This window comes from Ursus arctos, unplaced genomic scaffold, assembly GCF_023065955.2.
Source record: "Ursus arctos isolate Adak ecotype North America unplaced genomic scaffold, UrsArc2.0 scaffold_20, whole genome shotgun sequence".
NCBI lineage: Eukaryota > Metazoa > Chordata > Mammalia > Carnivora > Ursidae > Ursus > Ursus arctos.
The window spans coordinates 7,991,000-8,018,560 of record NW_026622875.1 but is presented as its reverse complement, the minus strand read 5'-3'; the positions used below and the strand labels follow the sequence as shown (position 1 = coordinate 8,018,560).

At 41.2% G+C, this 27,561-nt stretch overlaps 1 protein-coding gene across 5 annotated transcripts in view; it reads right to left on the bottom strand.

The window, feature by feature from the left end:
* VEPH1 (ventricular zone expressed PH domain containing 1) overlaps positions 1–27,270 on the bottom strand; it is a 223,822-nt gene extending 196,552 nt beyond the window's left edge. Inside the window, exons 1-3 of one of the 5 annotated variants that reach the window (XM_057315872.1) lie at positions 27,135–27,270; positions 18,690–18,984; positions 3,029–3,244 (exon numbers count right to left, since the gene is read on the bottom strand). In XM_057315872.1, coding sequence (XP_057171855.1) covers positions 3,029–3,244; positions 18,690–18,887 — 414 coding nt within the window. In that variant the 5' untranslated portion in view covers positions 18,888–18,984; positions 27,135–27,270. Of the gene's footprint in view, positions 1–3,028; positions 3,245–18,689; positions 18,985–22,801; positions 23,347–26,921; positions 27,089–27,134 lie in introns of those variants that run through there. The other 4 variants (XM_048216092.2, XM_057315874.1, XM_026497353.4 and 1 more) reach the window with 4 other exon arrangements.
* Positions 27,271–27,561: the final 291 nt, after the last annotated feature.

The following is a 27,561-nucleotide window of genomic DNA, read 5'->3' as shown; positions in this document are numbered from 1 at the left end:
TGAGGAATGCAGAGAAAGTGAATACTGGAATTTTAAAAACTGCTTTAAGGTAAATGTGGCAAATTCATACATGGAGGGGCCAAGAAAAGAAAGAATGAAATATATAATTACTAATTAAAAGTGGAAAAGGAAGGAGTCACCTGGGGTAGGTTTGGAGTGTAGGTTAAAAAATCAATTTGGGAAAAAAAGACAGAAGGTTTCTGTGCATGTGAACATATTTAGCTTGAAACGACAGTGAAATGGCCAGAAAAAAAATATCGAGTAAAATGGCCAAGAATGTGGGAAGAACGGGTAGGTCCGTGCCGGATAGTGTGATGCTGGCATTGTTTATCTGGGGAGGTAGAAGGGTGGAGAAAGAATCACTCTTCCTTTGTTGTCTTGTTGTTTTTATGGTTTTTGTGCAAGCTCAAAACGCTAAGGGGTTGGCTTTAAAGTTGATCTACTATTTTATTTTGCTGAAAAAACAGAACAGAAGATGAGTCATCTGGATTTCTACATGGTTCCCACAAGAGCCTAAATTACGTGTAGTACAAAATCGTGTTTTCAATATTTACCAGAGGCCAAAAATTTTCCCTTAAAATTTGATCAAAGCTAAGCAGCAAAGCTGCAACCACAGCCTTGCCTTTGGTTCCTGGGGCTGCCTTTCTGGAACCACATCCCCAGGGGTGGCCTGCACAAATCACCAAACTTTGCCAAAAAGCAAGTTCGCCTTTAGGGCTCCCTGACTCCCATTTTAATACCTTCTGCCTCCTTGGAGGGCACAGCGAACAGCCTGTGACCACACGGGCCCTTCAGGCTCGAGGCGCCCCTTTCTGTGACTCACTTGTCCCTCTCAACCGAGGGGCTTATCCCATAGCCCCGTTCTCTGTCCCTTCCCAAAGCATCAGTGCCTGTGCTTAGTAAGGCCCTGCTTTCAACGGTCTTACAGATTCATTTCCTTGGAGTCACGTCTCTACCATTTAGCAAACCATTAAGTTTACTGTTTTTGTTTGCTCCCCACCTCCAACCCCCTTTTTAAGTAGGAAACCTAATGTCTTTGCCCAGAATGAAACATCCCCTTTATGTTTAAATTTGGGGCAGTTTGAAGGGCAGCCTGCTTAAAATTCTTTGACCTTGATCTCAGCTGACAAATCTGGACTTCTGCACAAGCTTGGAATGTTCTGCCTGCTTGAAATGTCCTCTTGCTCCACCTTTCCTACCTGGTGAAATTGCCGCTCATTGCTCATAAATTTTGCAAATGTGGTTTCCATCCAGGAAGATTTCCTGAATCTCTAGAACTGTGCTGACACAGAAGCCACGGCCCATGGGAAGGAACTGAGCACCTGAACTGTGAACCGGCGAAGTAACACACCAGATTTCTAAGGTTGATATACAACAAAAGTATAACATCTCCTTTTTATATTGATTATGTGTTGAAATAATATTTTGGATATATTGGGTTAAGGAAAATATATTATCAGATGAATTTCATCTGTTCCCTTTCTCTTCTTTTTCATGTGGCTACTAGAAAATTTGAAATTACATATGTGGCTTATGTTTGTAGCTTACGTTCCATTTCTATTGGATAGCACCGCTCTAGAGTCCAGACCAATGGCTCTGAATTGCAGTGGGAGCTGGGGAGTATGGATGATTTGTGAATTTCTGTCTGACGTTTGTGGAACGGCACTTTGGAGTAAGATAATCTGTTTTTGATGAATGTCAATAACATATTGTTGTTATATCCACGCAGCATTAATCTTTCACTAATTTTGCTGAAATCCCCATTTCCTCCCTTCTTATCCCTAACCCCGGGCACAAAGGAAAAACAGTGTGACAGGGTGTATAGAGTCTTTTGTTCAGTTGACCAGTGTCTGGTCTAGACAGACAAAATAGAATATGGTCCACTTAAATATGTGGAGAAGAGCAGAAGGCAGTGGAGGAAAAAGAGGAGGAGGAGGGGGAAGATGAAGAGGAAGAAGGCAAAGAAGAAAGGAGGTTAATGTTAGACATCACACATAGTGCTAAACACTTCCACAGAACCAGAATTTCCAGAACTGTGCTCAGAAATCACAGTTCTGAAAGATATTCATAACTGTTGTGTTGTGGGTAGGGAGGGGAAAGGAAGTTTCATGGGCACATCAGAATCAAAAACACTGTACTAAACAAAATTAACCAGCTTTCTTAATTGCAGGACTTTTCAGAGCCTTTAATATGCTATGAAACATATGACAGCCCAAAAGGGAAAAATTGAATTTAGTGTTTCCAAACTTATTTGAACGCAGAAGTCTCTTTTGAGAAACACCTATCAACATCACCAACATTTACTGGTTGGTAAAATTTGTCCTAGACGATGTCATTTCATCTGTATTCTATACACAAGAAACTGTGACTTAGGAAGTCAAGTGACTTTCCTACCATTTCAATCTTACGTAATTGGTTTGTGGCTGAGCCCAAATTCCAAATTCATGTTTACACCAGAAGACGGATTTTTTTTTTTTTTTAAGTAGGCCCCATGCCCAACATGGGGCTTGAACTCATGACCCTGAGATCAAGAGTGGCATGTTCTACCCTGAGCCCCCCAGGCACAGTTAGAATAGGCATGTATTATTATCATGGAAAATTCACTATATATATATAGAAGTACATGTAAAAATGACTTAGTCACTTCTCTCCACATAGTCCAAGCTCATGGTCTCAGACTCCACCCCCTCTTTGGTCTCCATGGATAAAAGAGGTCTTTTTTTCCCTGAATTTTCCAGCATTCATCATTGGATCTTGGCATACATTAACGCTAGGTTTTGATACGTCCACGCCTTAGCTCTCTGAATAGACTGGAGCTTGCTGAGGTATTGCTTTGGATTCCCCAAGTGTGTCCCGCAGCCAGTAGAGGCTCTCTAGAACCTCGTGGGGCTCAGCTGTTGATGGCTTGTGGTATCTTTTTACAGCATCGAAAGGCTAGAGAAACATTAGCTCTTGGTTCAGAGACACCATGTGTTCCCCGAAGTCGCACAGCCCGCGTCAAACAGCATGATGATGAACGCTGACATACCTGTAAAATGCAACTCATGATATCAGAAGCAATTTTTGCGTGGGGGGCGTCTTCGTCTTTCCCAGAGGGTCTTAGGCTGTGCTCCAGGCAGGAGTCCCAGAGCCCCACAAGGGCCTTGGCGTGCTCCTCAATGGACGCCGTCTCTCTGATGGCTGTCGTGATTCTCGTGATACAGATTTCAACCACGGCCTGGTCATTGTTATTGGTCTGGTAATCCTAGTTGAAAGAAAACCTTCACGTTAAATAACACTCCGGAAAGTGATCTTTCAAAGGACCGACAACATACCAACTTATTCGCTTAGCCAATGGGTGTGCCGTACCACGTGCTAAGGGGTGAGGTTGTAAAGGCCGCGTGCAAGGAGGGCCTTCTTCCTGGGAGCTGAGAATCGGGTGGACAAGGCGGTGTGCAAATGCGCTAAACCGGAGCGGGTTCCTGCTATCGCAGACCCACAGCCAGCGAGCAGGGAGGGTCCAAAGAAGCCTAATTATTCACTTGCCAAGTGGGCTTAATTTTCAGGCTGTTTTGGTTTCTAAGTCCGTTACGGGTCAGGGTTGATTTTTTTTTTTTTCCTCTGACATTTCAGTGATGTTTGTGAAATGTTTCAAATCACCCTCCCATTCCCCCTCATAAACATTCCTTCTCTTTCTCTACACAACAGAACACATCATTTCAGCTCTCTTTTCAGTTCAAGTAACTACCAAATCCACGTTAGCTTTCCCCAACCAAATTTCCCTTCATGCAACTATTTAACTCTCCTTCAAATATCTGATCATCTTCATTGGGAGGTAATATGACCCACCAAAACATCTAAATGTGAAAAAAAGGCCCATCACTTTAATTCGGAAAATTGGTCTGTCGTGGCCTGGAGGACTGAGAAAAATGAAAATAGAATGGAGCCGTGAAGCAATTTGATCCACACACCGTCATGTGCTGTTAGAGACGGGACGTGAAGGGCTTCTCTGTCCTACTGCGGTCTCCGGCTCTGAGAATCTGGTTTAGCTATTCTATCTAATGCTGCAGTGAACATCTCAGGCATGAAGCCCTCTTCATACTTAGATTATTTATGGTCTAGATTCTCCGGAAGTGGAAATTTCTGAGACAAAGGACAGGAACATTTTTTAGGGCTCATGATCCATACTGCCAAACTTGTTCCAGAAAGGTCTTACCAACGTATATTCCCATCAGTTGGGTGAAAGTATGCTTTCTTTCCTCGTTGCACATTTGCAAACACAGTATTATTAATTTGTGCTAATTTGATCAGTGAAAAACAGTTATCTCATTGCTGTTTTACTTGGAATTTTCTTGATCAGAAGTGAGGTTGAGTATTTTCACATGCTTACCGGCCATCTGTATTTCTTCCTTTGGGAATTGCCCCCTGTATCCTGTGTCACTCTTAGATGACTTCAAGTTTTGGGATCCTCCTTTGATATCTTTTTCTACCAAGGATATTAAGTCAACATTTGGCATATTGGTTGTGACTATGTCTCCATGTTTCATTATTTTTAGTTTCTTTGCTGTTACCTATTGACGTGCTAAGTTTTTAAGGAGCCAAATCTGTCAACCTTTTGGGATTTCATTGTTTTTTCTTTTTTAAACTGGAAATTTGAGATGTTGTGGTTTGTTTGGTTTTCTTTCTTTTTTTGAAAAAGGAATACATGAACACAGTACAAAAAAAACAAAAGCTATAAAGGAAGGTTTACAGTGAAAAGTTAGTCTCCCTTTCACCCTGGTTCCCTGCCCTGGGGAAACCATGTTCACAGTTTCTATGTATTTGGCAGAGAGACTCTAAGCGTGTAAATATCCCCCGAAACGTACTCCTTGCGTTCCCGCGATTCCTTTAGTGGCTTTGTTTTTTAACTTCAAACTTTCCTCATCCAAAGGTTTAATAAAAATTCTCTTGTATTTTTTCTAGATTAGAAAATACAAACTTAAAACATTTAACATTTGGTACTTTAGAAATTAATCTTGTAACCATTCATTTAGCTCTTAAATCTATCTGTTGTGTATAGAAGTAAAGATGAACATTTTCTACTAAACAGCTAATCAATTTTCCTACCATGATTTATTGAGTAATTCCATTCCAGTAATTGTTTCATAACACATCAGTTTCTATTTCAGAGTTGTCTTTTCTGTTTGCTTTTCCCATTTTCCAATTCTTTCACAATACCAATTTTGCCATTTTCTTCCTATAAACTCCACAAACTTCCAAAGATGTTTCCCAGTGTTTATGTCTCTGTTGTAGCTGTTAACAAAATCTGTGTTTTTCCTCATTAAAACTTTTAATTAGTTATTGCCGATTAAGTCAAACTGCATTTTTTTGTATTCATTTTGTATTCGGCTGTTTAGCTCAATTCTTCTTAACTACGATCATTTTTTCAAATCATTGTCTTGGATGTTCTGGTAACATCTCTGTATTAGATCCATACCTTTTATATATTCCATGGCTCATTGTGTCGGCTTAGAATTTCCTAAGCTATTTTACATAAAAGTGATAAAAGCAAGAATGCTGGTTTAGTTCTTTGTTTCAGTTCTTGACTTTTGATTTAAAATTTTATGGTCAAAAGCAAGAAAATGCTATAGATATTTTAAATTCATATAGGCTGCATCACTTGCTTCCTATGTTTATATATTGGTTTTAATTTTTTACCTGTCTTATTAGCATCTATGGAGATAACCAAGCATGTTTCCTTAGCCAGCATACATATGTGAGTGTTATATGAACATAGAGTATGAAATTTCCCGATATTAATCCATCCCCACATTCCCGGAATGAACACCACTTGGTCTGGCAGACTATTTTAGAATATTTTCTTTTACCTTTCTCCTTTGTTGGTGACTGTACTCTTTATTTAAAGCAGAATTATTACTTATGCCAGAACAGAATCCTGCTATGAAGTAAACAGGTTCTTATGGAGCCAAGTCATAGAGACAAAACAGAATTTGAATGAGCAAAAAATGGTTCTAACTTTTCCAAAAAATCTCTGTAGCAACAGAAAAGCCAAAGCCATTCTCAGGGTGGAAAATAACAGAGAATACTCTTGAGTTAAAATCACTTATCTTGGCCACAATTGCCCTTGTAAATAGCATTACTTTTAATGGCATTATCTTCAAATATCAAGCAGCATCATGTGTAATAAAGAGAATTTTATGTAATATGTAATGAAGAAAATATATATGTAATAAAGTGAATATATACATAAGGGTAGATTGAACAGAGAACCAATGCCATTGACAAAAGGAAGTCTGTATGCTAAATGACATGAGCCCAGCCTTTGTTATAGCCACCTCGATGGGATCCAATAGGCGAACAAATGGAATGATCTTGGTGCGAGGAACAAGAGCTATGCATCGCCCAGCAGCATACGCTCCCATTCACCGAGGTGATCTCATTAATGTTGCGAGAATCTAAACATGCCGTTTGCTAGCAGCAGAGGTCAATGCTGAGCCACCAGAATGGCACTATCCCTCAAGGACACCAATCAATCATTTGGTGCAAGTTATTTACATGACAGACACCTTTTCCACCTTGGAAGGGACATCAATTACATTGAGGGGAATTGACGTGTGATCCAGGTTTGGGTTTGAATTTCTTGCCCACAGGGCCTAAGCCTGAGCTACCATCTGAAGGATCACAGAGTATCTGGTGTGCTGACACAAGATCCTACATAATATTGTATCAGACTACAGAACCACTTTATAGCAAAGGAGATACAGCAGTGGGCACCTGATCATGGATGTAGTAGTCCTATCAAATACAATAACCTCTCTTTCCCTTGCCCTGAAACTGCTGGACTAATAGATCAATGGAACAGGTCTTCAAAGAAGTAACTCAGCCTAATATCTTATGAGGATGAGGCACTGCCCTCTAAAAGGCAATCTACATACTATAACAATGACTATTACAGGGTGTCAAATTCCCTATGGGTAGAATACTAAACCTGGGAACTCAGTCACTTCGAGCTCCTGCATCAAGAGACCAGCAAAAAAAAAAAAAAAGAGTCACTATCTTGGCCAGGGTAATTGACCATATCATCTGGAGAAGGTGGGGCTGCTATTAAGTCATGGGGGCATCTCTAGGCACTCCCTGCTCAGTTTTGGCGGTAAACGGACAAGGGAGCCATCGCAATCTGAGAGAGGCATGGAAACCAGGGACTCAGATCCCTCGGGAAAATGCATATGAGTCACCCAACTAGGAAGCAGCCTAAATCAGCACAGGTGCTAGCCGAGGGTATAGGAATTAGAATAGGTGGTAGAGGAGGGCCACTGTATTAGCTTTCTTGTTGCTGCTACTAACTTATTATCACATGCTTAATGGCTCAAGAATTTGTGTTGATAAATTTATTTACCTACAGTTCCAGAGATCAAAAATTGAAAATTAGTCTCACTGGGCAAAAGTCAGGGTGTCAGCATGGCTGGTTCCTCTGGAGGCTCTGAGGGGAGAATACATTTCCACAGCTTTCCCAGCTTCTAGAGGTTCCCTTCTTTCCTTGGCTCATGACTTCCAGGAGCCTCCATCTTCAAAGTGCACACTCAAATCTCTGCTCTCATCAGCCCACCTCCTTCTTCTTCAAAGAAGGCCTTTGACCTTCTTGCTCCCTTGTAATTACATTGGGCTCACCCAGATAGTATAGGATAATCTCCCCATCCAAGATCCTTAACTGTGTTATATCTGAAAAATCCCTTTTGCTATGCAAAATAAAATTCACAGGTGGACATCTTTGGCAGGGGGCATCATTCAGCCTAGCACAGAGTACCAATTGCAGCCTTGATAGCAATTGGTATGGTAGAGATGACAGATCCTCTCACTAAGCTTCTTCTTGTAAATTTTGTCAGGAAAAGCATCTCTGAGAGGCTGTTTCCATATGGAATGAAATTATTATACAAAGCAGGTAGATCTGAATGGTGAGAGGGGTAGACTGTAGTAGATACTATGGTCCATCGCCCATAGACCCCGTTAGGACAAAGGCACTCATTTTCTCAGCTGCCAGTCCAGACCCAAGTCTGCCTGCAGAAACTGTTCTTTGTCAAAGGAAATGGCCTCTCTCAGAGTTTCGTTCCTCCCTTGGAACAGCCATTTTGGAATCTGTTTTCCTGGGAACCCAATTACAACAGAGCTTATATAGATGACTCTGGGAAACATAATAAACCATGTCTAAACAATAGTTTAACAATAAATAGCAAAGAGATTTCCATTTGGATGAAATAACCCTCAGTAAAAGTGGAAGGTGCAACTCAGGGAAAAGTACATGACATACATAAGTGTTTTGGTTCATGAACACCAAGATTCCAGTTTCCTGCTAAAAGAGAACCAATTTGATGGAGAATTCGGAAGGGAGCGCTCTGGGATGAAGCTGGAGTATACAGGATAATGATTAGTGGGTCAGCAAGATTGTTTAACAAAAGGCATGTGTTCTGATTCTAAGATTTCTAACTAGAGGAGTTAAGCAGCTGTCCATAAGGATAAATCGGGGCAAACTGTTCACAATTTTAGTGAACATATTAATATATCAGGCAAAGTGCATCAGTTATGAAATTTGATACTACTGTGAATCTCTCGTAGCTAAGAATTGCCTGTGACATACCACTTTACTGAGAAGAAAAGATTTTTTTTACCTTGAAAAAATGTATAAATTTAAATTCCTCCATATGACGTGAAGAAAAGCATTCTCCAAAGAGGAAGTTTCCTCCAAAAAAAGTTGAAAACCTGAAAAGCTGTTAACTGCTTCCTTCAACGAATATTCAAAAAGACAAAAGAAATTAAAAAAAAATTTTAATGATGTAGTCAAATAGTCTAAAGCTTTTTGGCGTGAGATCAGCTTTGCAATTAGGGTTTTCCTGACTCACATTCCACCCTGTTCTCATGAAATATATATGTGTGCATACATACATGTTTATGTGTGAGTTCAACACCGAATCAGTACCTGTGTGTATTAAAAGCAATAATTTCTAAGAACCAGAATTTTTAATATCAAACTGGGTTTAGCGATTCATTCTCACAGTAGCCTGGTCATTGTTAATTTTTAAGTAACTTACCCTAAAGCAGTAGGGAGGGTGGGACAATGAAAAATCAACACATTGCGCTGCTCCCAGTCTAGTTACCAGGATGGGTCACCCCCACCCAGCCACAGACACCACAGCCCCACATCAACATCCATAAACCGTAAGCCAGTCACACGTCTTTATGCTGTAAACAGTCTTCGGGGGACGGCCTGCTGGCTAAAGGGAATGTGGAACGTCTGAAATCAAGTATTTAGTGGTGGGAATGGCGGAGGAGTGGAAGTTGGAAAAGAAGAGGGAAAACAGCTTGAGGATCATTTCTCCCTCCCTTCCTTGAGAGACGGCAGAGCATAGCAGGTGGAAGCAGGGACTCTGGGGTCAGACCGCCTGGGCTCAAAGCCATATTCTGCTCTGCCAGCTCTGCCACCTTGAGCGTTCACTTAGCTCTGTACCTCAGTAGCTTAGTCCTTAAAATCGGGGTATTATTAATATCTATCGCCTACTCCTGTGAGAATTAAATTGGTTAATGTAGGGAAAGGATTTACAACAGTGTCTGGCACATAATAAGTGCAGATGAATGTTATAACAGACAGTGAGTTACAAATATTTCCTTATGTGGCTACAATGTTTTTATACATTCATTTCACAACCACTTCATAATGTACGGCACAAAAAGATCGTATACTTACTCTCCTCTTACTGTCACATTCTACATGGCATCCATACTCATATTTATATGTGTATCATTTTTTCTGCTTTCAAGAGTTATGTATACATAGCTTACTTATTCTATCCTTCTGAGAATCTCCAAGGTGGAGACACTAACACCACCACCCGCAGCACCAATGATCCCAGAGCTGATATTGTCACTGGGGCTCCCAGCAGAAGCAAACATAAAACTACTTTGAGGGGTGGAACACTCAGCTAAAACCATCCAGTACTCACATGAGTAAGATTCTATTTAAACCAAATTTAAAAATCCGAACTTACAAAACATTGGAACCAAGCCAATATGAGCACGTGTCAGCATGTACAACTTGGGGTATATTAGACAGTCAAAAACCAGATAATGGAATTATCGACCTCAAATTATGCAATTACATGTTGAAAATGATTCAATGTATCAAGGAAAATTCTTCTTATGAACAAAGACTAAGTCTCTTTTAAGAGGAACAGAAAGATGTTAAAGAGAAACAAATGAAACTTCTAGAAATGAGAAACTTAGTGAATAAATGAAATAGTGGATAAGATACAGCTAAAAAAAAGACTCAGTGGATGGGAATATAGAGCCGAGGAAATGAAAACCTGGTGTATCGCATAGAGATGAAAAATACAAGAGGTCAAGAGGCATGGAGGATAAAATCAGATAAAACGAAGGATGTGAGGGCAGTGTTTTTTGTCTGCTTTGTTTATGATTATAGTCCCATGTCTAGAAGATAATAGGTACTCAAAAAAATACTTGTGGAATGCATAAATGAGTGAAAAAATAGAATTTCTAGAAGGAAAAATGAGATGGAAAAGAATACTTGATATAATATTTCTTAAATTTCCAAAATTGACAAAAAGCATGAACCTCAAACTCACAAAACACAATGAGGATTGAGTAAGGATATACAAATAAAACCACATCTGGACACATAATAGCGAAACCACACAACACACCGAAGACCGAGAAAATATTAAAGCGTAGAAAAAGTAGATTGGGTATAAAGAATGACAAACTGACAAAAGATTTTATAACAGCAATGATAGGAGTTACTGAGAAATAAAAAGACTGCCCAGCTAGAAATCCATGCCCAGGTAATCATCATTCAAAGTTAAGGGCAAAACAAGGAGCTTTTCAGAAAACACAAATATCGAGAGGGTTTATCACTACTAGATCCCCACTGAAGGGACTTTTATTTTTTATTTTTTTTTTTTAAGATTTTATTTATTTATTCGACAGAGAGAGAGACAGCCAGTGAGAGAGGGAACACAAGCAGGGGGAGTGGGAGAGGAAGAAGCAGGCTTCCAGCAGAGGAGCCCGACGTGGGGCTCGATCCCACAACGCCGAGATCACGCCCTGAGCCAAAGGCAGACGCCTAACCGCTGTGCCACCCAGGCGCCCCTGAAGGGACTTTTAATATGTGTATACTTCAGAAAGTGGAACCTTGGATGCAGAAGAAAAAAGAGAAGACAATGGGGAAAAAAGAATAGTGAGGAAAAAATGGGGAACTGTTAGGTGCTTGAAACAAACATTGGGTGAATTTTCTTAAATGTCAGTAATTTTAAAGAATAGTTTCAAGGGTATTAAGGTGAAATAAAAAATGCTGCTTAACACCAACATATAAGAGGGACATGAAAATATCACAAGGTCCTGATGGTAATAGGAGAAGAGAGCTATTGAATAATTTTAGACATCATTGTAATCCAACAAATGTAAGATGGTGTCAATTATAAGATCTTCCATTATGAAGAAAGAGAGAAGACTGCCAATTAAAATGTGGGTTATATCAGGTCTTAAAGAGAATTCTATGCAAAACATAAATGGATGGTACTGGATCATCTCCTATTTCTTTGAAATTTCTTTCATGTCTTCCAAGAGAATTGCCTGTTTCTCCTGCTTTCAGTTGTATTAATTATTGTGGTATAATAGACAATATTTTACCAATATCCCAGTAACAAAAAAGTATATCCTTTTTTTAGGTTCCATAAACACTCAGCTATTATTTTGCCAGACAATGTGGAATTCCTATCATTCCTGCAATGATGAATGTTTTGTTCACTAATATAAAATTTATACTCTGGTACTCTCTTCCATGCCTTCCTGCATCCCCAATAAGTGTTTGTTTCTGTACCACATTATAGACTAGAAGCTTTGGAAGCATCTTAAGTGGACATTTAATGCAACGCTGGTAGTAACAATACTGCACCTACTTCAGATGGAATGTTGACAATATGAAAAGCTATCGAGAATTTATGAACATGTAGGCAAGGGCAACTTTATTATGCTTAATAGCTGGCCAACAGGGATTGTAAGATTGGAATCAATTACAAAATACATACTTATTTCAGAGTTATAAATAGGTGAAAACTGGCTGCCTTGGAATTAATAATATATGGCGACAATGTTTGCTAAAATTTGTAAGGTAGCTACTAAAAAAATGAAAAGAGAATGTAACTTTCAAACCAACAGAGCCAATAGAGGTAGAAAATGAAAGGATAAAATGTCATTCGACTAAAAAAATGAGAAAAGCAGATAAAGAGAAATTTAGAAAATCAGGAAATGTAACTCAAAATAAAATGCAGAAATATATCCAAATATATAATTTAACATGATAAATATAAATCGACTAAATTTACCAATAAAAGACAGATTTTCGATTTGAATTATTTTTTAAAAATCTACTTAGATGGTGTTTACAAATTATATTTAAGTCATAAGGACATGGGGAGGTAAAAAGTAAAAAGACAGAAAGAGAAAACAGGCAACTACCCCAAAGAAAACAAGCAAAATTTATCAGAATAAAGTTGCAAAATATGTAATAATAAGAGGAAAATTTCTCCAAGGACTAAAGAACAATTCTAAACTTATTAATACATAATAAAACACACACACACACACTGGAATACTACTCAACCATAAAGAAGAATGAGATCTTGTCATTTGAGACAACATGGATGGACCTAGAGAGTATTATACTAAGTGAAATAAGCCAGAGAAAGACAAACACCATGAGTGAACTAAACAAATGAACACAAACAAAAAAACACTCTTAAATACTGAGAACTAGTGGTTGCTAGAGAGGAGCTGGGTGGGAGGGTAGGTGAAATAAGGGGATTTAAGAGATACAAACTTCCAGTGTTAAAATAAATGTCATAGAGATGAAAAGTGCAACTAAGGGAATATAGTTATAATATTATAATTATAATAATAATATTATTATTATAATTATAATAACTTTGTATGGCGACAGATGATAACCTCACTGTGGGGAGCACTGAGTAATGTATAAAATCATTGAATCAATATGTTGTGTACTGAACCTAATATAACATTATATGTTAATTATACTTCAATTTTTAAAAAAGCTCTCAAATTTATAAAGCAATCTTGACAAAATTACAAGGAGAAATCAACAAATCCAAAATTATAGTGGGAAATTTTTCAACACCTCTCTTAGCACTTGGCTGTCTAAGCAAACACAAATTTAGTGAGGATATAGAGAACTTCAACAATACAATCAAAAAGAGTTCTTTCATCAACTTACTTAATACATTATACTCACTAATTCGAGAATACACATGCCTCTCGGGCACAAATCAAACATCTAAAGAGTCAGGACAGTGTGGAGGCTAAGAGGCTTCTGAATCCAAATTGTCTGGGCTTGATTCTCGGCTCGATTATTCGCTAGCTATATAATCTCGGACGAGTTCAACTATTAAGCTCTCTGTGCTTCAGTTTCCTTATCTATATAATGGAGATACTATTAGTACACTTATCTCGGAAGTTTACTGAAAGGACTAAATGTATTAACATGCGATAAGCTCTTAGGAAAATTCCTGGAACATAGTAAGTGCTACGTTAGTACTTACACAGATTCGCCATAAACTGTGCTATAGGGCAAGTCTCAACCTCTCCTAAGAAGAGGCTGGCCAATCACGTTGGCCAACTACGATGCAGCTACATTTTAACTTCACAACAAAAAGATTACAAAAATTCTTCGGGAAATTAAAGCACAAACTTCTAAGTCTCTTCTGAGTCCAAGAGGAAATCACAATCAAAATAAGAAAGTATTTAGAATTTGTAATGAAAATACTCTACCTCAAAACCTGCGGGATGATGCTAAGTGGTACCCGGCAAGAAATTTAGGGTCTCAACTGCTTGTGTCGAAAAATAAGAAAGTAAAAGAAACAAACGACGACAGCAATAAACAATCAGCTAATCACACAGCTGAGGGGATTAGAAAAAGAATAGTAGGAAACAACCAGAAAAAGAGCAACACGTGTAGCTGCTATGCACGTGCAGCAAAGAAATAAAAACATTCATGGATAAATACCATCATCAGGATATTGGTCACTTTGGGAGGAAAGGGAAGACTTTGAGGCAGAGAGAAACAGGTGATTTCAGTTTTATCTAATTTTTAAAATTGGGCAATTTGTATATGCCAAACATTCTGTACTGGTTTAAAAAAAAAAAGTTAAAGAGAACTGGAAGGTGGGTGTCTGGGTTAGGCAAGGCAACATAGTGGGTAAGGGGGAATGGGAGTAGGAAAAGAGGATGAGCAGACAGGGATGAAGTAGTCTGGGAGGAGAGCCAAGGTAGTAGAAGAAATGATTATGAGATGAAAGTAGTCCAGAAAGGACTTGCAATGAAAAGACGAAACTTAAAGGCACATTGGGGAACTTGGGGAGAATTTTGAGTGAGCAGTCACATTTTCAAAGCAAAGCGTAAGGACAAACTATCTCCCAGCAGTGTTTTGGACTAACTAGTGGAAAAGAGGGCACGGACTGTAAAATGGAATCTAGGAAGGTTGAGTGATTGTGTGAGTGACTTTAGGAAAAGGATCGAAGACTTGCTTACCAAATTTTCAGATTCTACAAAGATGGGAATGAGAACTAATATATTGGACAGAATCATAATTTTTAAAAAGTATGAATATCCTGGAATGAGGGCCTGAAGACAAGAATATTATTTACTGGTTTAAAATGTGACACAATACACTTACAATTTTTTTCAAGTTCTCTAATTACAAGCCTTGATTCAAGCTGAGGGTTCTGGTACATGGCAGGATAAATGTGGCCAATTGTGTGATGTTACTGTCGAAAAGAAATTTTAGAAACGGAGTATCTGACTATTATCAGCAATTGTTCCAACCAATTGGTTTAAGTACTTGGCATTGATAAATTAGGATAACAAATTAGGAAGATTCCAGGGGAAAGAAACCAGAATGTTGAGAATGTGGGCAGTACTTGGGAGCTACAATGGGGCGTCCTCCAAGAATATGGAAACAAGATTGCCCTTTGAGGATTAAGTGAAAAAAATCCACTTGCATGAGTGGAATTAACCTGCTCCTGGGCTAACCCAACAAGCTATCTGTACATGAATGACTACAGGTAAGTTAAATATAGGGAGCTAGGACTGGACAGGATTCTAATGGAGGAGGAGGAAACTTAATCAATGATAATACCCATTGTCTAGAGAAAGACTGGGTACACACTTGGTGAGGACCGCATGGAAGCACACAAATTCTGACTGATGTGAATTATAATTTTCATTGTAAATTGGTAAATCGGCATTCTAATTTGTACCTCTGAGTCTTGCATTTGGATAGCATGATTTGGATAGCATTTGTCATGTACTGACAAAATTGAGCTTCCAGACCTACGTCTGGAAATGTGAGGTGCTGTAACCTTTCTCTGCCATAGGCTCCTTCTTTGTCATGGAAAAACTTAGGGACACTTGGACACCAAGGATGTGTAGCTGAGAAGAGAGAAGCTAGAGGTGATCCCTGATACCTACTTCATAAGCTTAAAGTTCTTGTAGGAACAGAGTTACGCTCCTTTGATTGTTGGGGCAATGAACAGACCAAAGAACAATGTATAGAAAACACAAAGAGTAAGATTTCATCTGGCCAACAGGAGGAACACACTAACAATTTAAAATTCTGACGGTGGAACAGCTGTCTAAAGCTTTGTAGGTTAGGACTGGCCATAAGCCACAAAGTAAGTTTGGATAACCATGACAAAGGACTATCCCTTTGGAGCACCATCCTCATGACAAATCACCCTCTGCTGACTTCTTTCCTAGAACTACAGGAAAGAAGTTCTGGTTGGCATAGTCAGGTGTCCCCACTTCCCTCTCTGCTCTCCTGGCAAGGGCAAGGCAGAAAACTGACTGAAGGGTCCATTGAGGCTTCATGCAATGGCAAAGGGAAATTTATGAAAGGAAAAAGTTAGGAGCATGAAAAAAAAAATCAGAAACTTACTATGTTCTCATCATTGCAAGTGTAGAAGGAGAGGCCTCCTATTTGTCAGGAATCCTAAAGAAGGGATTTCTGTGCTGGAAAGAAGTTGGAAAAGATGATTTAGAAGATCCCTTCCAGTTCTTTGTTTGTAAAGAGGAGTTGAGAAGTAGAATTGGTGACCGAGATCCAGGGTCCTTAGGGAAGCCCTAATAAGGAAAGATGGGGTACAGCTAACAGGGAGGTGAGCCATAGAGTAGACATGGTCGTTCAGTGGACTCATCACTGGCATTGGTCATTGAATGTCATGGGCATTGAGGCATCATGGAAAGGTTTTGAACAATGGGGTACAAGCAATAAAAACTTGTTTGGGAAGTTTAATTGGGTAGCTGTTAGTACATTGAACTGGACAACAGTAAGACCAAAGGCAAGAAGATCAACTGTTTTGAAGGCCTGAGCCAGGGTGATAGCAGCAGGAAGGGAAAAGAAGGAGCTGGCGAAGAGGCATTTCTCAGGTAGTGTCCACAGAACAACAGGGAAAGGAGACAGTGAAAGAGAAAGGTCAAGAGTGACTCCAGGTTGCAAACCTGGAGATCTAAACAAGTGATACTATGGCTGGAAGAAAGATGATAACTTCTAATTCAGATAGATAGAGTTTGAGATGATGGATATCAACACAGACGGGCTTGAGGCGGAGGGAGAGATAGCAAGACTGAAAACACAGATCTGGGATTCCCTAGTGCAGAAGTTGCCATGTAGGAGGTCATATGAATGGCTGGTTTTCTATAAGAACAGAGTATAATGCCAAAGGACAACTATGTATTTATAGAAAGGAGTAATCACTAAGCACTAGAACCACTAGAAGCCATTTCGGGAATACTGAAACTTGAGCTGGCTTTGAAAGGAATGGAGCGGGAGAAGGAATTCCACACTGAGACACACTTATAACTAGGATTGAGTAACAGAAAAATGGATGGATCTGCGCAATCCCTCTAAAAACGAACTCTTTTTATTCTGCCACCCATCTGCTCATGCCACTGTTACAGACAGAGAAATGGAAGAAGTGAGAGGTGAATGAAGTTAGCAGGTGAAGACCACAGGAGAACTACTGGCTCTCCAGCCCCACTGGTCTGGTGGAATGCTGATCGGGGGGCTTAAAGGACACACGGTGCTGCTGGTGACAAGGGACATGCCTGCCTTGATGGTTAAGAGTGGGGATATATAACAGAACTCACCGGTCCTAAGGTTCGGAATTTGACATCTATTAAAATAAGCAATTGATGAAGAAGACCAAACAAATCTCTGACAGTAGTGACCCCTAGTGGAAATAGGCTTCAGGAAACGTATATATATGTGTATATATACATATATATACACATACATGTATATATATATTTTTTTTCCTATTAGATTAGATGAAAATCAGTGGCATATTCAGCCAATTCGTTTCCACAGGAGTGTGAAGGAAGGGGCTGCTGGAAAGAGCACACAAATCCTGCCCAGAAAGTGGAAATGTACCAGGAATACTTTGTGTTTTTGAGTCAGACTAAGTTGATTAAAGTTCTGGGGGAAAAAAAATGTGGACACATAATTGCTGTCAAAGACATTAAGCTGAGACAAGAGTGTTTGGGCAATGACTTCATTGGCCACAGGAGGGACTTGGTGTGTTCACGGCAGCCAATAAGCGAGCAGGCTGACAGTCTTGGGGAGGAAGCCGCCCTGGTTGCTGGTATGCCTTTTAAACATCTCTTCATTAAAACATGGAGGAAAGCTGTGATCCGTGAAATGTGCACACATTTGGTAATTCAGCATTTTATGGCTCAAGTCCTGTCTATTTCCTCTGCCCGGGGGCTGTTTGTGCCAAGTATTAGCAAATGCTATTGAGCTGGGAGAACGCAAGAGATGCTCGGGAGAGTTGGCCTTTGAAATGGGACTAATCTCATGGAGGGTCCGAGCACAATGAAGAAGGGCAACAGCAAACCACCCTGGGCACTCCACATCCACCCCCTTCTGGGAAATGCTTTCAGAATATATAATCTTGACATTGAGGAGAAACAAAGGAATGGGAGGGCTGTTGGGGATTTTAAATTTGTCTGATCACACTGGGGGCTAATGATGGGTGAGTTGAATTAAATGGGTGGGTATAGAAAAAGGAATAAAACGAGAGATTTTTTTTTTTTAATGGAGATTATGTAGAAATACATGGAATCAGTGTTATCAAGCCCTGGGCAACTGTCACTTCTGGCAACAGAGTGATCCTTGTCCTTGTCTCATGTTACCTGTGTGGCAGGAGGTGTCATCCTGCCTTCGTTCATTATTCATCCTCCTCCACACACCCAGCTTCGTTATGCTGCTACTGTATAGCCTGGCTTGTTTGTTTTTCCCGGGACTTGTTCCCTCTTCTCTCCGTGTTATTTCAAGGATAGAAAAACAGCCCTTAGATAAGTCTCTTGTGATAACTCCACTCTGGTCTGCAATCTCCAGAGTTCTGGTCTCCAGGAGTGGGCAGAAGGCAGCCTCACTGCCCCCCTAAGTCAATGACTGCCCTGGTGTTATTCCTTAGACGCCAAACTAAACCACAGAGCAGACTTAAAAGGAAAAACCATTAAGAGGTCCTTCCTCATTCCCCTGCAAAGATCCTTTCCCCCACCATATGTGCATTCATTCGGCTCTGAAATAGGTCATTTCAGGTGTCTAGTTTAAAAACTAGTTTACTTACCGAAGATGAGCTAATTATTTTAATTTGCTCCAAAGCTTCTGTCAGGCTGTCTTCAATCTCAGAGTCATCTAAGGAGAAGAGGTCCCCGGCTCGTGAAAGATCTTTTTGTCCTAAAACCAGTCTGAACAGTTGATGCATGATGAAGAGTTTGATAATCAATGGACTTTCTGCAGGCCCAGGGCCATATGTTTCAGTCATCAGAGGTTAGTAAGACAAAAACATGCGGCAGGAAGTATACTCTGTATTCCTTGAAAGGTCATTTTTCTCCAGAATTTAAGGTCTTCTTTGACTCTCTCTGGAAAAGAAACAAATGATACAATATAACTGTCAGTAGAATGGCATGAGCTCCCAATATAACCTTGGTGCCCAGCAGGGAGGGGGGAAAAAGACATTTGGAAATGTGCAGAGAGTAACAGATCCAGACCTGATGACCTTCAAATGAGCTCTTCCCTTGTTTTCTTCCCCCCTCCCCTCCCCAGAAGATCTCGTTAAAAATTATTAGGTTTCTCTAGAATTTACTGTGAATCTTAAAAAGCTGCTTAACCCTCACACTTACTTTTCTCCTTTCTATATCCTTCTCCTTCTCTCTATGCCACGAGGAAACAAGTGGACAAGCAACTGATACGCCCAACATTTGCCAGATTCCCCCCAAACAGATTCCCATGGAAACCAAACAGAAAAGGGCGATGAAAGGGAAGAGGGAACACAGAAGACATCTCTTAGAACCACTGCCTGGTTTTCTCTTTTTTTCCTGGACAGGGAGACCAGTGCTTGCCTTCTTGGCTGGGTTTCTTTCCTATACTGACAACAGAAGTTCCCCCAACCCTACGTCCAATAGGTGGTCTCAATACTTGCCTTATTCATATGTACTCTCTAAACAAGTAGCAATGAAAGAAAGGATTCTGCCTGGGACTACGAGACTACATAGACCTCTGCTGAATATGAGTGTGAATTTGAACTTGAACACTAAACTCGAAAGTGATTGCATAGCGATGCAGGCTAAAGAAGGAAGACACTGGGATCAGGCAATCTTCCCTCTATTCCCACGGTTGAAATAATAAAGTCCCACTGTACTTCTTACTCAATTTACAGTCCACAGAGAGAAGGCCAATGGCACAAATTAAATATCTGATTTTTCTCATCAGCTCCCTTATGAGACCATTTGCACTGGTAGAGACCTTAGCCATCATTTATTTAATGATTCCCGAAGGCTCCGTAGTAACTACAGCAGTGCTCTGCTCCTGATTTCAGGCCAGTGGGCTTCCCCCATGGTTTACAATGAAGTGGAGTCAGCGCATGAAACTTACAAATGCAGACCCACGTTCAGAGCGTGAGAGCTGAGGGTGATTTATTTAATATAAGAATATAAGCAATAGGCAGGTCTGCCCAGCATTTCACTTGGAATGTGGTCCCCAGAATGAGTGTGAAAGGGAGAGGGGAGTCTGCTGCTCCCTTGGGGGATCTCAGACCTCCCCTCTGAGCTGTCACTGTGCAGGCACCTCTGTGTGCTGAATGCAATGTTAAAGTTTAAAGATACATGCTCTCCACGCAATATGGTCTCTAAACACAAGCCCAATCCTTCACCAGGTGCGCAGTTAAATAAACTGTATCAGTGCAGTTTGTAGTCCACTGAAGGGGAGTCAAGGGCAATATTACCTACATGCAACTTTTGCGCTATCTACCAGCTCCAGAAAAACGACACCCGATACTGACATATGCTTGCCTTCATGCCAGGCACTGATCCAGGTGCTTTGCAAACATTAACTCACTTAACCCTCATAATAACTATAGGAGGATATTTTATCCCCATTTTACTGGTGAGGAACCGAGGCAGTAATAACTTGCCCCAGGCGCACAGCTACAAAACTGGAGAGCTGGGATTTGGACCCAGAGATTCCAGGGCTAGGCTCCAAGTTCATGACCATTACGGTATGTTGATTCCACGTAGGGCTCCATGCGAAGCTACTGTTAGGGGTAAAAGCTCTCGGAGCATTATTAACATTTGAAGATGAAGATATGGGTGGGGTCATAAAGCATGAAAATGAATTTCTCTTCCCTCCTACACTGAGGAAAGGAAGGACCCTGTATGCTTGCCCATCTATGCCCTGGGATTTAGGTCAACCAGACAGCAGGAAAGTCACAACGAAGAGAAGCTTAGAGAAAGAGAAAAGTAGGAGAGTTGGTTGGGAATGGAGGGAGGAGGAGAGTTTTGGGGGGTGGGGAGAGGGCAGAGTGAGAGCCCTACAAAGTAGAATGCACCCTTGCAAAGGCAGAAGGGTGGAATACAGCATCTACAGGAAAAACAGGACAGCGTTTTCCTGAATTTTCCCCTGAACACATTTCCCGCCCCCCCCCCCCCCGCCAGCCTCAGACATTTGCAGTGACAGGGTCTCAGTGAAATAACATTCAGGAAAATAAGACATTGGATGGACATTGGAAATGATTGCACCTTGACCAGCCAGCTTGTTGGTCAATATCTCGTCATTCCTGAAGCAGAGTCAGCTGCCCGAGACATAGCGCAGCTGGAGCTCTGAGAAGGAGCAGAAACCCATGCTGGTAAGAGGAGCACCCCAGGCTTTCCCTAGGCTCCTTCTTTGCTCTCCACACTTACAGTGACCCCTGGTACGGAGCCCTACAGTCATGCTGGTACTCTTGAGTGTCCATCATGTACAAAACAGTACTGTTCAAAACACCGCCGTCCATGAGAACTTACACACAACCAAGGGTGGGGTAGGGAGAGGTGAGACTTACACCAAACATTCACAACACGAGGATGATCCAGAGAAAAGTCTCCTCTGTCCTATAAAAGGAAGTTTGAGGAAGTACAAGGGAGAGAGCGATGTCTCCTAGGGGAAGATGCTAAGGAATGGCTTTGTGAAGGAAATGGTGTTGGGGCCAAACACTTTAGGATAGGTTTCATTCAATGCACATGGCTGAGGATACGCTAAGTCAACTGCTTGTCTGCAGACTGAGGTTCAAGTCCTAGCCTGGCCACTCAATGGTTGTTGGACCTTTGGTTCTTGCTTTTCCCTTCTTTGAGCCTCAGTTTCTTTATCTGCAAAATGGGGCTAATGCATGCCTCGTCTATCCACTAGGTTGTTTGGAAGATCAAAGTTAATAACACATAAAAGGGTCCTTTGTCAAATCATGACACCAACGGCTAATGTTTAGCAGGTGTTTACCATGTGGCAGGCACTACAACGCGTGTTTCCCGAGGACTGAGTCACTTAATTCTCACGACAATTCCATGTGATGAGAAACTGATGTTGGGAGAGGAAAGCAACCGGCCCAGGAACACCCAGAGAGTAAGCTGCAGGGTCAGAACTGAGGCAGTCGGTCTCCCGGAACAAAGCCCTGTCGGCCGCACACATGAGCATGTGCGATAGTGATTGAGCTGCCTTGCTTCCATCGGTCTTCATGTAAAGAGCACCCCACATGGTACGTTACACCGCCCTGCCTGGGGCAGGGTCAGCAAGGCACGTTATTTATTTGTCAGCAGCTCTGGTCAATGTTTTGCTCAGGTGTCCGGCTTCCCGGGCTGATCTCTCTGCAATAGCAGAGAAGGTCAGAGACAGATCAAATTCAAGTTGATCCTCGCAGAAACTTCCTGGCCTCGTGAATGCCACATAGACAGATACGCCCACCGACTACACACAAGCACACACATGTGCACACGAATGCACATATGTGTGCACCTCAGATGCTTTCTATGCACCAAGCTCTTTGCTAGATACTTTCTTCTCCACTCTCCCATCAACCCAGCAGGCAGATACTATTACCAAAGGGGAAGCAGGACGGGTGAGGCATCGCGCTGAAGGTTACACACAGAGCCAAGATTCACAACCAAGTAGGTCAGCCTCAAATCTCGCACTCTTGGAATTACAAAAACTGGCTTCTAAAATTCCTTCTTACTCCCAGCTTTTGCTCTCCTAATCTCCTTCCCTAATCCTTAAGGGACCCTAACCTGAAGCCCACTTTCTCCTTATTTAGTATCTATTTTTTAAGCAGGTCAAGTTTCTGTAAAGAGAAGCAGACACCACACACAAAAATGATTATGCGCCACGCGTGACACAGTTCAGGGAGTCCCGGCTGTCCCCACAAACTGGCTTTACCTGCGTGCTACTCTTCAAAGGCGGGCAGCTTGCTGTTAGTGCGCTGTATGTTTGAGACGGGGCGGGAGATTGGAGCACGGACGCCGAGGGCACGGCGAGTGGAATCCACTCAGCTCAGGGAACCTGAAGTTGCTCATTGCGGTGCTGCTGGTGCCGCTGGAAGAATGCAAGGAATGCAGCCTGATGCCACCACCGGCAGCTCCAGAGCCGGTCAGGTGACAGGCTGCACCTCGCCCAGTGGAGAGTTGCCTCGGAGAGAAATGCTCTGTTTCCGGGGGTGAAACACAAAGCCTGCCCCAGTAAAGTAAAGTTGTTTTTAACAAAGAACACAAAACCCTCTGTGTTCGTGAAAATCTATACTTTCCCCGGGAAGAACGGGGGTGAGAAGGGGGGGATAGAAAAAGCCACACAGGAACAGTTTCAACAGAAACTCCAGCAGGTGAATGGAATGGCTATTGGAGCCATTTCACAAAACCTGGGGAAGAGAGGACTGCAGCTTCACGAACACCTCCCTCCCTCTCAAGATTTCACACCCAGAGTTTGAAACGCTGAGCATTTGTCTTGTAAGAGTCACAGCTCCTAAAGCAGTGATCCTCTTGTTCTGCCTCTGGATTAATATTGCAAATTTAAGGATGCAGGAAGTTGCTGCTGAAAACGAATGAGTCACTAAACAAAAATGCATACCCTCTTTTTTCCTCCCACTCTTTACTGGGAGGTTCTTCCTAAAAATCCACTTGGATTTGCACTTTAAGTCAGATTTGTACTTTAAATACTGCAGTGACATTCAGAGAAAATGTTTATCTTGCTTAATCTTACTCTCTACAGGAGAAAAAGATCCTGGAACTCTCAACACTTAAAGGTTTCAACGCTTAATGGTGCATTAAGAAAACATGTTTTTAGGGGCACCTGGGGGGGTGCAGTTGGTCAAGCGTGGGACTCTCGGTTTCAGCTCAGGTCGTGATCTCAGGGTCATGATCTGGCTTGAGGGGCTCCGTGCTCAGCGTGGAGTCTGCTTGAGATTCTCTCTGCCCTTCCCACCGGCACTCTCTCTCTCAAATAAATAAATAAATCTTAAAGAAAACACGTTTTTCCATTGTATTATTCTCTACCTCTCATTTGTCCTTATAGCGGGTCTACTGGCCATCAAATCACCTATCTGCTGGCAAAACGTACGGGAAGCTCCACTGCAGACCAATTCATTTGTGTGATCACGACGATGAGACTCCCAGGAGGGCTTCCCGGCAAAGGCGTGTGGTCCGAATGACGACACACCTGCCATTGAACCAGGTCATATGTTCCAGGGGAATGGCCTTTCTAGACATTTGGTGATCAATCACATTTTTATGCCATCCACATATGGAGAATTCCTTTGAAGAGTTTGCTTTATAAAAACGGAGAATCCAGTCATCCATGAGTAGGTGTAGCCTTTCATTGGTAATCTTCTGGCTTACAGATAGTGACGCAGTTTCCTCTTTTAAAGGAACAGACTCTATTTCTTTAGCCTTCCCTCTTCTTCATTCTCTAATCATTATTAATGGTTCTTATTGCTAGATTTTATCCAATATTCTTACATGTTTAAAGGAGTATAGGGTCCAGAATTGGACATTTTCTAGGAATCCAGTAAGAAGAGCAGAGTGGTGAGAGTGTGGGAACCCAGACCCAACTGGGCTCCTCTACGCCATTACCTGCCGGGTAAATCGGGACTGATTAACTAAACTCCTTGAGCCTCAGGTTCCTTATTTGTACCTGAGGATTGTGATATGGGTTGTTGGGAGATTTAATGAGATTCTGTAAAGCATTCAACATAGAACCCAGCGTATAGCAATCACACAAGAATAACAGCAATCATATCCCTAATGATGTCATTATTTTTGTGGTCGTTTTCCTTAGGCCATCCGTTTCCAGAGCTAACACACCGCTATACTGCGGTCCAGCTCTGAGTTCACATGTTAAAGATGTGTAGGTCTCTTCCATCTGGGTCATATCTATCTCCTAGCCGTACTCTCCCCAAACCTAAATCTGGGTAGTTTATGCACTATCTTGAAAGGGTCCCTGTTGATTTTTCTGGCAGTCTTGTTCCCTGGAGAGAGAGCCTTACCCCCTACAGCAGGCTTACCCCCAACCATGGCTAAACAGTAACTGGACGTTTTTTAGAGTGGAAATGGACTGAAATACAACGCGTCTCAGACATTTTGTGGCTGGATACTCCAAATACCTGAGCCTTCTATGTAAGTGGAGTGCTCACTCCCACATTTATTCGTGAGAATGAAGTGTATAATTCCCTCCAGGGCACCAGAGGGAAAAGTTCTTTATGACTCTTCAAGGTGACCTGCACTCAATGAGCACTAATAAAACATTGCTGGTTTACTCTATTATTCATCAGTAGATCAATGAGATAAAAATGCACATGAACCGGTGGACTTGATTGCCCCACTATTAGGCTATACCACCTGTGGAAAAAGCTGAAGCTGTTTGGGGGAATTTCAATAACCATAATTAACTCAGGAAGCCAACTTATTCTGAGAAAATTAGCCCCTAGCTTCCAGCTTGGGGTTAGGGTATTCTCTGGTTTCTTCACTTTAGAAAATTCTAGAATAGCAATATTTATTTACAGTATGCTTTGGACAACAGTACTGCACATCAAAATCTTCTCATTTTATTCACCTGTATTATAAATGCCCACTGACTAACTTAGACCTGGTTGGGTTCTAGAAACTTTCAATAAAGTTCTCAGATAGATTTTCCCTTGAAAGAAAGGATTAAAGATTCTTTTCAAGGAGCATCTTTTTCACACAGTGTGAAAGAGCTACAGGCGTTCCCATGGGAATTGGCCGCATACATTTCAGCCCTTCCCACAAGATGTCTATTGTTCCCTGTGCGTCTCCTGGTTTCCTCTGCAGTGACATGTTGCTTCATTCACTTCTACTGAAAGCCTCCAAGGCTGGGTTATTCCAAAGGATGCAAAAGGACTCAGCCCTTGGTCTTTTTCTAGAACTCATACAGTCCAACTTTGTAGCAGGCTAATTATAAATAAGCACATACAAAAACTAGGTTTGGTGACCTATTTAGGCAAGAGCTCAAGAAACATTTAATTTTTAATACAAATTGCAATTTATTGAAACACAGATAGGAAATATTTTCTTTCTTCGGGAATGAGGGAAACATCTTCAAGTCTAACAAACTTTCTACACAAAGAATTTGTGATCTGTAATAATGATTTCACAGTGTATCTATTTTCATAAATTTTGACCTTGCAGGTCACATTTTCTTAATTGATATAAATCTAGGTATGAATTGAATAAATCTTATATCAATAAAAATATCAATAATTAACATATCTTGCTATAATTTTTTAATTCCAATTTTGTAGGTTTCTTTTTCCAGAAAATATACCCAAACTGTCAAACTACAAAGAAAATTCAATGTTAAACGTGTTTTTATTTACATTTAAATTCCATATATTAAACACCTGCATTGACCAATTCAAATAATGCCTTAAGTATTTTTTCTGTTCCTTAAATTGAAAAACCTCCATGTTTCAATTTAACATGTCATGGAATCCGGTGGTTTATCACTATAGCAACTTAGATATGTATTTGAAAGAGCAAAAAACTAGTTTGACTCAATTACGATTTATAAGATAACTAAAATATCAGAAGGAAAAATGAGAGCAACAATAGACAGTAATGGTGCCCGCTCAGCCCACTGATGCTGCTGACTTTTCTTTGAAAATCACAGTCAAGGCCACTTTCTTTGCAGGTTGCAAGATGTTTCTTGAGGTAAACAAGAGTGTGAGATAGAAATGAGCCCAGATAGTTTTGGAGTAAAACAAAAATGCACATACTATGAATCTAGAAGCACAATCTTCTGCTCCTGAGGCCTAGAGACATGTTTTAATAACCCACAGAGAGGTGGCTTTCTTAGCCTAATAACCGAAAAGCACGCATACAGGGCTAGACACACAACTCCCAAATGTGCTTTATCTGCATAATCAGCCAGGCCCTGGAAGTTTCTGTGCCCCACTCCCTCAGCCCACGCCTTCATCACTGCAGCTTCTGACATTTACTCTAATTAGCTTTTGTTTTGCTGAACAAAAGGACAGGGAAAAAGACAGCCATACCTCTGGGCACAGGAAACTCTGGCCGTCATAGGAAATAGAAGGCAAAATGCTTGATTTTTAGAGTCATTCGGCTGGCACCCATGATCACTCAGAGGCAGCCCGGTAGCCCCTTCCTGCCCCGTCCTGCCCCGTCCTGTCCCGTCGGCAGCTGCCCCGCTTCCCTGCGCTGCTCGGCAAACCGGCTATACACTTGATTCCCTCCCCTGGACTCACCGCGTGGAATCAGGCAAATGAGTAACTTCTCCTCTCGCTCCCAACCTTCTGCTTAGCGCTAACAATTGGCACAAAGCTTCACTTCTACAGTAGATTTAGAGGAGCTTCTCTGAGCAGATCCGTAGTTCGCAAGAATTGGGAGATTTGCCTAACAACCAGTAACTTAGCTTCTGTTAATGAATAACTCACTTTAAGGAATCAAGGAAGTTTTAGGTTAATATCAGATGTGGAGCCTTTTATCAGGCAGGCATCAGGGAAAGGCTCGGTGAGGAATGGAAAGAGGGAAGCCGTGGATGAGATAGTATTTAAAGCAAACACATGGAAGAAAACACCAGGAGAGAAACAGAATGGCTAAAGTGTTAGTGAAACACTGAACGACTGAATGAAGCATCCCAACCAGCACTGGGGATTTCTCCAAGCCGGCACT